The sequence below is a fragment of the Triticum aestivum genome, chromosome 7A (assembly GCF_018294505.1).
Source record: "Triticum aestivum cultivar Chinese Spring chromosome 7A, IWGSC CS RefSeq v2.1, whole genome shotgun sequence".
In the NCBI taxonomy this organism is placed as follows: Eukaryota; Viridiplantae; Streptophyta; class Magnoliopsida; order Poales; family Poaceae; genus Triticum; species Triticum aestivum.
The window spans coordinates 179,952,209-179,963,513 of NC_057812.1; the positions used below are offsets into that span (position 1 = coordinate 179,952,209).

General features: G+C 43.7%; 1 protein-coding gene across 1 annotated transcript; it reads right to left on the minus strand.

Moving 5' to 3' along the window:
• Nucleotides 1-7,698: 7,698 nt before the first annotated feature.
• On the minus strand, nt 7,699-11,070 carry LOC123154222 (isoflavone reductase homolog). The gene is made up of 4 exons (XM_044572998.1): nt 10,622-11,070; nt 9,439-9,679; nt 9,150-9,353; nt 7,699-8,138 (listed from the first exon to the last, which is right to left on the minus strand). Exons 1-4 carry the CDS (start codon nt 10,934-10,936, stop codon nt 7,975-7,977), a joined length of 924 nt encoding a protein of 307 aa, XP_044428933.1. The 5' UTR covers nt 10,937-11,070; the 3' UTR covers nt 7,699-7,974.
• Nucleotides 11,071-11,305: the final 235 nt, after the last annotated feature.

Genomic DNA, 11,305 nt, shown 5'->3' on the forward strand with positions numbered 1-11,305 from the left:
TACAACCCACGTCAGCACACACGCATCTTATAGCACCACATCCAATGGCTATAAAAGGTGAATGGGACCAAATTAAATCTCATCTAGATGAGTTCTAGCAAAACTGATGTTACAAAGCAAATTTAGAGCAAGAAAAAAGGACAATGCTGAAAATGGTGGGGGGACCCGAAGACACAGCCGGACACCAAAGAACAAGAAGCCTAGCTAATCATGGCGGCTTGAATAGGTCTTCCAGCTAAGATTGAACGGAACCGTGACTCACTCAACTCAAGGCTTGTTTTTGCTAACCCCCATCAACCAAACGAGGTTCTCAGCTTGTTTCTGCTAACTAGCTTAGATTTTTTTTTTTAACTATGATCATCCAATCTGATTGGAGTTTCACCATAGGGGAAGTGATGGCATCCTCGCCACTTTTGCTCATCTGCTGGTGTGCTTGTCGTCCCCAAAATCCTCCTAAAGTAAGGGTACGAGGACTGTCCGATATACAGCATTTTTCTTGCGTCCCCAACACGCGCAAAGGCCTACTTGGTATTTCCAGAATGAAATGCACAATGCAAATAAACCAAAAGGCGCTCTCTCATTCTCAGATAGTTCTACAGTACCCAAACCGAACTCAAGGAAGGGGAGAGAAAACTTGAGTTTGGTTCCGACGCATTGGGCAAAGCTAACTCATCCAGGAATCTCTTGGGCAAACCAACAATTTGGTTCCACTTGTTCCGCAATCTGTTTTTCTAGTGAACTGTAACAAGTTCAACAGATGCATCCTTTCCCATCTAACAAAATAACTCAAAGAACAACACTGCAATTTTGGCCACACTAGCCATGAATATTCTGATAAAGGCCGTAGGGGGTAAACCTTCATCGATATTGTACAGATGGCTCTGAATCTCCGTATATCACCCTGTTCCTTTCGACCTTCAAAATCTACACAAAGAGGAGAGGAGCATTGGTTGGTAAGCAACAGGCAAGCCGTGGAAACCTAGGAACGAAGGAGGTCAGTTGTATGGAACTTCGTCCCTCGTTTCATGAACACGCAATCAGTGCAATGTAAGGCGCGCGCCGGCGGTGAGTACCTCCTAACTTCCTCTGCACGGACGTAGCGGTCGAGGACTCGAGGGGTGTAAGGGTCGGGATCGATCTAAGCGTGGAAGCTAGGGTTCATGGCGGAATGGGGAAAATTCGATGGCGTGTTTATCCTCCCAACCTCCCTCTGTACTACAGCTATTACAATCGGCCGAAGCCGCCGTCCGTCCAAAGCCAATCCATCCGAACGTTACAAGGGTATTTAAACTACAGCCATTCCGGGCCGGCGTGCCATTTGGGCTTCGTCTTCACCCGAGTGGGCCGCACCGCAGGCCCACGAGAAGTTTTGAACTCTGCCGCTTCTTCTCTGCTTGTCGGATGATGAATAGTGTCGTCACCTGTTGTCGCTGTTGCCATATCATCTGAAGCGCTACCCGGTGTGCTGACATTCCTCCCTCCTTGAGAGCCGGCTTGACCCCAAGCCGGAGCACGGGGAAACTGCTGCTTCAAATGCTCCAAATCCTCCCAAGTAGCATCTGCAGGAGAAGATTCAGACTAGTGAACTAGCCCTTGGGCAACCGTCTTTTTACCTTGAGATCGCACTCGCTTCTGCAGTATACTGAGAGGAACTTGTATAGCTGCCCTGACTGTAGGCAATGTGTGACTGGGAATCGTCTCTCGAGGTAAAAACTTCTTGAGCTGAGAAACATGAAAGACAGGGTGTAGCCTGCTGTTATTAGGAAGATCCAATCGATAAGCTCGCTCTCCAATGCGCTCCAGGATTGGAAAAGGACCATAATACTTGAAGGCCAGTTTTTTAATTTGCCCTGGAATATAATGACAACTGAGCATAGGGTTGCAGCTTGAGAAAGACACGATCCCCTACTGCAAAAACCCGTTCAGTTCTCTTCTTGTCAGCCTGATTTTTCATACGTTGTTGTGCCCTTAACAAGTGTTGTCGAGCTGTTTTTGTGACCGCTTGGCGAGATTGCAACCAGTCTTGCATTTCCAATGGAGCAATTGTATCAGTTGCAGAGATGCCAAAATATCTGGGAGTATACCCATACAAAATTTCAAAAGGAGATTTCCCCAAAGCAAAGTGCCAATTGGAATTGTACCAGAATTCACACAAAGGCAGCCATTTACTCCATTTGTGTGGTTGAGCACTGATAAAACATCTCAAATAACACTCCACTTGCTGATTTACTTGCTCAGTCTGCCCATCTGTTTTAGGATGATTTGCTGTACTCATATTCAATTGAGTCCCTGTTTTTGCAACTAACAATTTCCAGAACTGACTAGTAAAAAGTGGATCTCTATCAGATATGATCACACTAGGCAGACCATGCAACTTGTAAACATTATCCAAGAACACCTCAGCCACCTTCTGAGCATTGAAAGGATGTTTGAGTGGAATAAAATGACCATATTTAGAAAATTTATCAATCACCACTAAAATGCAGTTGTACTGAGATGACTGGGGAAGACCATTAATAAAATCCATAGACACAGTATCCCAGGCTTTATGTGGAACTGGCAAGGGAGATAACAAGCCAGGATAAGGAACTCTTTCAGGTTTAGCTTTCTGGCATATCACACAAGACTGCACCTGTGTTAAGATGAACTTCTTCATTCCAGACCAAGTGAACAGAGCATGAATCCTTCTGTATGTCACTGGAAAACCTGAATGACCCCCCAAAGGGCTATCATGAAAAGCAAAGAAAATTTTCTGATGTAATGCAGGAACAGAGCCAACCCAAATACTCTGCTTATATTTCAGAATACCATTAACCAAACTGTAGGGTGGCTTAGAAGCTGGTTGCACAGCTAGTTGTTGCATAATTGTCAGGGCTCGTTCATCATGTTTATAACTATCAATAATTTCAACTAACCATGTGGGTTGGCTACTGGAAATGGAAAACAACTGAGAACCATCAGGAGGTCTCCTGGACAGAGCATCGGCTGCACTATTTGCTGTACCTTGTTTGTACTGAATCTGATAATGCAATCCAAGAAGTTTAGCAAGACACCTCTGCTGCCAGATTGTATGCAATCTTTGATCCTGCAAATGAGCCAAACTTCTCTGATCCGTTTTAATAGTGAACCGCTGAACTTGCAAATAAGGCCTCCACTTATCCACTGCCAATAAAATAGCCAAATATTCTTTCTCATATACTGACAGAGCCCTATTCTTGGGTCCCAAAGTTTTACTAACAAATGCCAGTGGGTGTCCCTGTTGCATCAGCACTGCACCAATACCATATTCACAAGCATCAGTCTCAATCATAAAGGGCTTACTAAAATCTAGTAAGGCCAATACAGGAGCAGACACTAAAGCATGCTTAAGTGTGACAAAAGCCTCCTCTGTAACACTGGTCCATACAAAAGGAACTCCTTTCTTAAGCAAATCAGTTAAAGGCCTTGCAATAATCCCATAATGTTTAATGAATTTTCTATAATAACCACTCAAACCAAGAAAACCCCTCACTTCCTTCACATTTTTTGGAGTAGGCCATTGCTGAACAGCCACTATCTTATCAGGGTCAGTGGAAACCCCTCCTGCAGAAATAACATGCCCTAGATATGCTATCTTGGGCTGAGCAAAGTCACATTTAGACATCTTAACCTTCCACTGCTCCTTATGCAAAATAGATAGCACCTCATCCAAATGTTTCCAGTGTTCTTCCAATGTCTTACTGAATATCAGAATATCATCAAAGAAAACCAAGGCAAACTTCCTCAAGACTGGAGACAGATCAAAATTCATTTGCCCTTGAAATGATCCAGGTGCTCCTGTCAGACCCATGCCCATCACAGTAAATTCATAATGTCCATTATGAGTTTGAAATGCAGTCTTATATTCCTCTCCTGGTGCTAATCTGATCCGATAATATCCAGCTTTCAAGTCCAGCTTAGAAAACCAACAGGCTCCTGCAAGTTCATCCAAAAGTTCATCTATTACAGGCACTGGATATTTCCCTTTTTCTGTGATAGCATTGAGTTGTCTATAATCAACTACCATCCTCCAAGTTCCTTCGTCTTTCTTTTTAACTAACAACACAGGAGAAGAAAAAGCACTGTTACTATGCCTAATCATCCCTGAATCCAGCAGCTCTTTAATCTGTTTTTCCAACTCATCTTTCAGATGTGGAGCAATCCTGTAGGGCCTAACAGACACTGGTCTGGCTCCAGGAATCAATGGAATAGTGTGATCCTTAAGTCTTCTAGGAGGTAGTGTAGTTGGATTTTCAAACACTACAGCATGCTTATCCAGCAAAACTTGCAACTCTGGCTGAACAACTTTCTGTTCCACAGGTCTGATCAGAGAGACAGAGAACACTGTAACTGCTACATCTTCAGGTAACAGCCCTTGCAATGTAACTGTATCTCCTTGGTAGTAAAAGGACATCCACTTTTGAACCCAATCAATCTGCATAGGACTGTGCTGAGCAAGCCAATCGGCCTATAATTCCATCATAACTGGTTAGGGGAAGTAATCGAAAACTAGTAGCAAATTCCACCTGACCACAACTCCAGGAGCAGGATTTTAAAACAGAATCGCATCGCAATGTACCTCCCCCAGCTACAGATACTGTCACAGGTTCATGTGTTTGAACATTTGTCAATTTGTGTTGCAAGCTGCTGTCAATGAAAGAATGCGTACTTCCTAAATCAACAAGAAAGATAAGTTCCATGCCTTGCAACTCAATCAACAACTGCAAAGTGGGCGCATTAGATTGTTTCCCTACAGCAGCAGCAGACAATTGCATACTACAGACAGACATCTGGTCCTGAATACTGCTATCAGTGGATATTGTTTCTTCCGATTGAATGTGATCAATAAGCTCCTGCACTATGTGCAACTGGACTGACGACTTGCATATATGATCCTTCGACCATTTCTCACCACAAACAAAGCACAGTCCCTTGGACTTACGATAATTCCTCAAGGCAGACCACTTATCTTCAGTCTGACTTGGTTTCTGAACTTCAACACTTCGTTTGTCTTCAGAAGTGCGATGTTTATACGGTGGCAATGGCAATGGCATTGGCCCTGATCTAGCAGCAGGGACATGATTAATGGGAGTAATGCCTTCACCTAACTCCTCATGCAACAACGCTAAATCATACGCTGCATCCAAATCGCGTGGTTTCTGCAGAGCTACAGCGACACGGACACCAGGTTTAAGTCCATCCAGGAATCTAGTTGTATAGTGCAGGGAATTGGGCGCCTCTTCATACGCAGATAGTTGATCATACAAATCAGCAAAACGCTCCACATAATCTGCTACAGTTGAGGTCTGAGCTATTCTGAACAACTGATGGAGCAATGTCTGATGTTGATTACGCCCAAAACGGTTCTGCAGACTCTGACAGAATTCAGACCAACTTGCCTGCGGCTATCGACGTTGCATCGATTCCAACCAACGAGCAGCAGCACCCTCAAATTGAGCTGTTGCTAGAGAAATCCATAGGTGAGCCGGTGTACACCACAGCCTGAACTGATCTTCACACCGCGTTTGCCACAGACGCGGATTGGCACCATCAAATCGCGGCAATTCCAGGCGAGCACCAAATGCAAACGAATCAGCAGCATCAAAGGAACTCGACTCACGACCCAGAGAAGGACAGAACGAAAAATTGGACTCGCGCGCACCTCTGACCGGAGGAGGGACATAAGTATTATGCGCCTTCCCCCGGTAATCGTTGTCGAAGCCGAGGGAATCAGTCGGGCCACCACCGCGACCATTCCCAGCCACACGCGACGGAGACGGATCTTCCTGCGGAGGAGTACTCCCCTTCAATTGGTCGCCGCGGAGCTGCTCCATCTCCATCAACAACTCGTCTCGGACCCCATCCACGCGCGACGAGAGCAAGCCGTCGAGGGTCAAGGTGTTCGTCGAGATCAGCTTCTCCATGGCCTTGAGGAGATCCGCACCTTGGTCGCGGAAGCGCTTGTCGAGGTCGACCGCGAGATCCGCCCGCAGAAGCTCGTAGACACCGCGCCCATCCTCCGACAGCTTTTCCATCGCCGCCGCTCGCCGCCGAATTTGCCACCGTGTCTCCTGATGATGCTGGGGAAGCGCCAGGACCTCTGAATCTGATACCAATTGTTAGCGTCCCAGGCCCAGCTCCCAACCTCCAGCATATGTTCGGACGTTTCCAATGCGGATCGGACACACCAGTACAAGCAAAGAGCCCACTACATCCCAAAAGACTAGCCTGAAGGGAGTGTGGCACTCCTTCTTATAAGGTGGTCCTAGCCCCCTCCCATATCCGAGGTGGGACTAAAGTCACTGGCAATGCCCAATGGCTAGCGTCTCTGACACCCCACCCCCCTAAACAGGGCGGGCTGGGGCCCAGCTCTGATACCAAGTGTAAGGGTCGGGATCGATCTAAGCGTGGAAGCTAGGGTTCATGGCGGAATGTGGAAAATTCGATGGCGTGTTTATCCTCCCAACCTCCCTCTGTACTACAGCTATTACAATCGACCGAAGCCGCCGTCCGTCCAAAGCCAATCCATCCAAACGTTACAAGGGTATTTAAACTACAGCCATTCCGGGCCGGCGTGCCATTTGGGCTTCGTCTTCACCCGAGTGGGCCGCACCGCAGGCCCACGAGAAGTTTTGAACTCTGCCGCTTCTTCTCTGCTTGTCGGATGATGAATAGTGTCGTCACCTGTTGTCGCTGTTGCCATATCATCTGAAGCGCTACCCGGTGTGCTGACAAGGGGGAACGAACTGGCGGGTGACGTGCGGCGGCGGTCGCAACCCAAGTTGCCGCCGCGGCGCCGCCGCCCGCTGCCGCGGCCTATGCCTGTCCACTCAGTTCTTCCAGAGCGTTGGGATTGGGCCGCACGCCGCCGCGGCGGCGAAGTGGGCCCCTCTGTGAGGGAAAACGGGAGGCAGGCCACGGCGGCCGCTATCCTCTACCTGGACCGACCAAAGTTGTTTCCCCGTTTCTTTTCCTTTTATTCTCTTCTAACTCTTTTATTTAAAATAAAATAACTAGTATTTCTCAAAAATAATAATTAAAATAACTAGTATAAACAACTTCCTCCGTTTCTAAATATAAGTCTTTTAGAGATTCCACTATAGACTAATATGAAGCAAAATGAGTGAACCTATACTCTAAAAAACGTCTATATACATCTGATTGTAGTCTTTATAGTGAAATCTCTAAATGGACTTATATTTAGGAACGGAGGGAGTAGATAATACCTCGTGTGTTGCTGTAGGAATCAGTTGCAATATATTTAAATTAGATTTTTTGACATACTCAATTAGATTTCATTGGGTGTAATATAATATTTAGATTGATAACATGTGAACAAAATTTAAAATACATATGGCTTATTATATTTGATTATGTATAATTGCAAAATATTTATTGAATATAAATAGAATAATAGAATGAAAAATGTTCCACTTGCATGTGTTGCATGTGGTGGTGGCATTGTTGCATGTAGAGGAAAATCATATAGTGGGTTGTAGCTATTTAAGAATAGATGATATGTGTGCAGAAGACAAGTACAACACATATTAAGGTAAGCCAAAACCTTTTTCTTCATGAATAGTATAAAACAATTCTTTTTGACATATATGTGGTGTGCTGCGTCTGCTGATAAAGGTAATTAAGGTTTATACGTGTTATAGTTATTTGCACCTCCATATGTGCTGTAGTGAACCCATTTTTTTCCTCACGAATATAAAACCACTTCTTCTTCTTTTTTAACCACGTGACACATGTGGTAAGCAATCCAAACAATTCAAAAAAAAAACACTTCTTTTCTACTCCTTCTGTACCTAAATATATGACGTTCTAGTAGGCTAGTTTGCCTACCAAAACGTTAGGGTACTAAGAACGTCATATATTTAGGTGTGGTGGGAGTAACATATGTGGTGTGCAACGTCTGCTGGTAAGGTAGTTAAGGTTCATACATTTTCTTAATTACAAATAACGTTTCATGTAGTCCTCCATGCTGGTGCAGCGAACCTCCGGGTAGAGTAGAGAAGCTTCCTCTCCATCCTCCCCTATATCAAAGTTTGTCGAGCAACCCTCATAGAAAATGTGGTGGAAGTGCCCCACCGCCATCTGATTTGTAATGTCCATACCTTCATAGTACAAGTAGAATAGTGTCAACCGCGAATTTGCTTGTAAATTGGGTAAACTTGTGTTTCAAGTATCCTAGTAATTTCTATTTAACAATATAAAATATTTACCATCCTTGATTACGAATCTTAGATAGTAAAAAGTTAAACAATTGTTGAATAGCATAATGTAAAACAAAAATCTTATGTAGAAGGCAGACATACTTAACGTTTTATTTAATTTGTGTTTGTTTATATGAGACCACCTGCATAAGTTTGTAGATCAGTTTTTATCATGGCATGGTTATTAGTCTGAGTTTGAATTTTTGGTCATGACCAATTTAGTTTGCAATTATCACCTAACTAATTTAGATAGATTTCTTATATACATATATCAATGGTGAAGTTTGACTACACAATTTTGAAAACAACATCTCTTCTGAATGGAGGTAACATTAAGTAATTTGATATTATAACTTATTGAAGTGGATGAAAATCAGGTATTTAGTAATATTTTGTAATTCCACATTTCCTCAAGATAATTTTCTCTGAGCATCCAATGATCTAAAGATCACATTAAGAACATGTCATACAATAGTTTATCTTTCATGTTATCGCTGGCAATTAATGATTGTGTATATTGAAAGAAAATATGTGGTGACTGAAATAACAAGAAATCGTGTGACTGGAAATGACTTCCTGTGGACAAGAGGATATCATGTGTTCTTAGGTGGTAAAAGAGCATTCCTTCAAGAGAAGTGTAACATAATGTCGTTGTATATAACCTGAGATAACTTTCTCCTACGATGATTTTTTTTGTAGAACTTTGTACATAGTAAAAACAATTGAACGTTCATAATGCCATTGTACCTACTAATCATGTGCGTTTTACTGTATTTCTCAAAAAATGTAAAAGGATAAAACAAAATTGGAAATGTTTGACCAGAAAATCTGTGGACATTTGATCTTTTTTATGCTACTAAAGCTGGCATCTTTAATAATTTAGCTTTAGCCAAATAGACGATTCTCTCTTACCTTCCATTGACGCCAAGAATTCATCAGACGGAATGGGAATTCTCTCAAGGACTTCTCCTGAGAGCTTTTCCCATTTGGCAATCAGCTCAGTTTGACTAAGGATGTTTTCTGGGGGCCTTAGGTATATTGTCTTGTTCAAGGCCCTAGGATCATCAATGGACTTGATGGTGTATGTTGCGACATCATCTTCGTCCATGAATATCACTGCATTGCACAATACAACTATATACTGTCAGAGGTGGGATTACTGCATCATTATGGTTTGAACACAAATGTTCATGGTTATGACCTTTGACGTTGCCATCTCCGTACACTTGAACTTTCTCTTTGGGCGGGAGAAGGGTGCGCATTTGAGAGAGATTAGGAACAAAGAAAGCAGGAAAGCAGTTAGCGGAAACATAGGTGTGTGGAATGTTTGCTTCTTCTATTGCCCTTCTTATCTCCATCTTTTCGTCAAATGTGATCCTTCCTGGTTCTAGAGCGTGCCCCATCCTCGCTGGGTCGATGCCGAATTCAGATGGTAGGAAACGCTGCATGCAGAATTGTAATATTATATTATCTCCGTCCCCAATTATTTGTCTTAAATTTGTCTAAATACGAATGTATTTGACACTAAAACATGTCCATATACGTCCATATTTAGACAAATACTCTCTCCGTCCCATAATATTTAAGACGTTTTTTAACACTACACTAGCTAGTGCCAAAAAACTTCCTACATTATGGGACGGACAGAGTATAATACAAGTAGTACTACGTAGTATTATGTTTGTATGAGTGCACCTGCACGGCACTTCGTAGTTACTGTCGTTTTCAGCAACTTCAGAAAATAAATAAATAATCCAAACTTATAGTCCTAGCATTTCACTTTCCCTCTTCCTCTCATGTCCTGACACCAAATTCAGGTATACAATTCATAAGAATAGCTGACTTTTAAGGTCTCCCAATGACTAACCCTCAAACCTGACAACGAGGTTTGCTTGGGTACACCCACTGTAGCCACGATGGTGATTAAAGGTGGGAGACACTCATTGGATTTTAAATCTACACTGCTGATCTGCATTGAAATTCTTTAAAACTTTTTTAAACGGATGTACTAAAGCAACTTGCAACTTTATTCTTGCATTTTTAAGCAGGCGGCTTATTTAGTCTTTACCTGCTGAGAACCGGAAACATGTGAAAAATCAGTGTCAGACTTGCAAAGCTAAAGTTGAGGAAATTTCTTCCAGAATAATCTTAATAAAGACAGTTGCTTCAGGGTATTTGTTACTGAGGAGATGGGAATCTCCCATGGAGTGATACAGAGGTGGCGCCGTTGTCGCCAACGTCAGACTACCGCAGAGAGGTGGCTTCTTCCCAGTCAATCTTTTCGTGTTCTCAAGATCTCAGAAAAGGGATCGACCGATCTCTAGGAATTTGACTGATCCATATGTCTAAATATAGTAGCTCCGCGAGTTAATTAAGCGACTGACCTTGATATTTCCAGCTTCTTTGATGGCCTCCACTAGCTTGAGCTGCAGCAGGAATTGAAGGCCGGAGATGGCCGACACCACCACGTCCACCTGCTTCACGGCGGCGACGAGGCTCCGGTGGTCCTCCATCGACGCCTCGATGAGGAGCGCTCCATGCGCTTTGAACGACAGGAGCAGCTGGAGCTTATCGATGTTGAGGCCGATCTCCGGCCGCATCAGGATAAAGGTACGGTGGCCATGGGCTAAGCTCGCCCGCACAATCCTCCTGCCGATGTATCCTGTGCCACCAACTACAAGAACTTTACTCTTCTCCATGCCTCAAGCACAGATCAGAATGAGGCGGTTGCTACAGACCTTGGGGCTATGTGGGTACAAAAGTTCAATGTTGATGGGTCTGAGTGGACTCTTCGCTGTAGTATTCAGTTACAAGACATATAGAGATGTGCCTCCTAGAAAAAGCAGACATGAAAAAAAATACTTTTCTACAATCTCATGTTCCTCGGGTAGTATATATTAAGATTGACCGCCACAAGCGTTAGATGACGCGCGAGACAGCCGTCCGATCACTCGCCGCATGAGCCGCAACCTTTGCAACAAGGTCCATGTTGCGATGAATCAATTAGATTGACCGCCACAGGCGTTAGATGACGCGCGAGAGAGCCATCCGCCGCGACCTTTGCAACA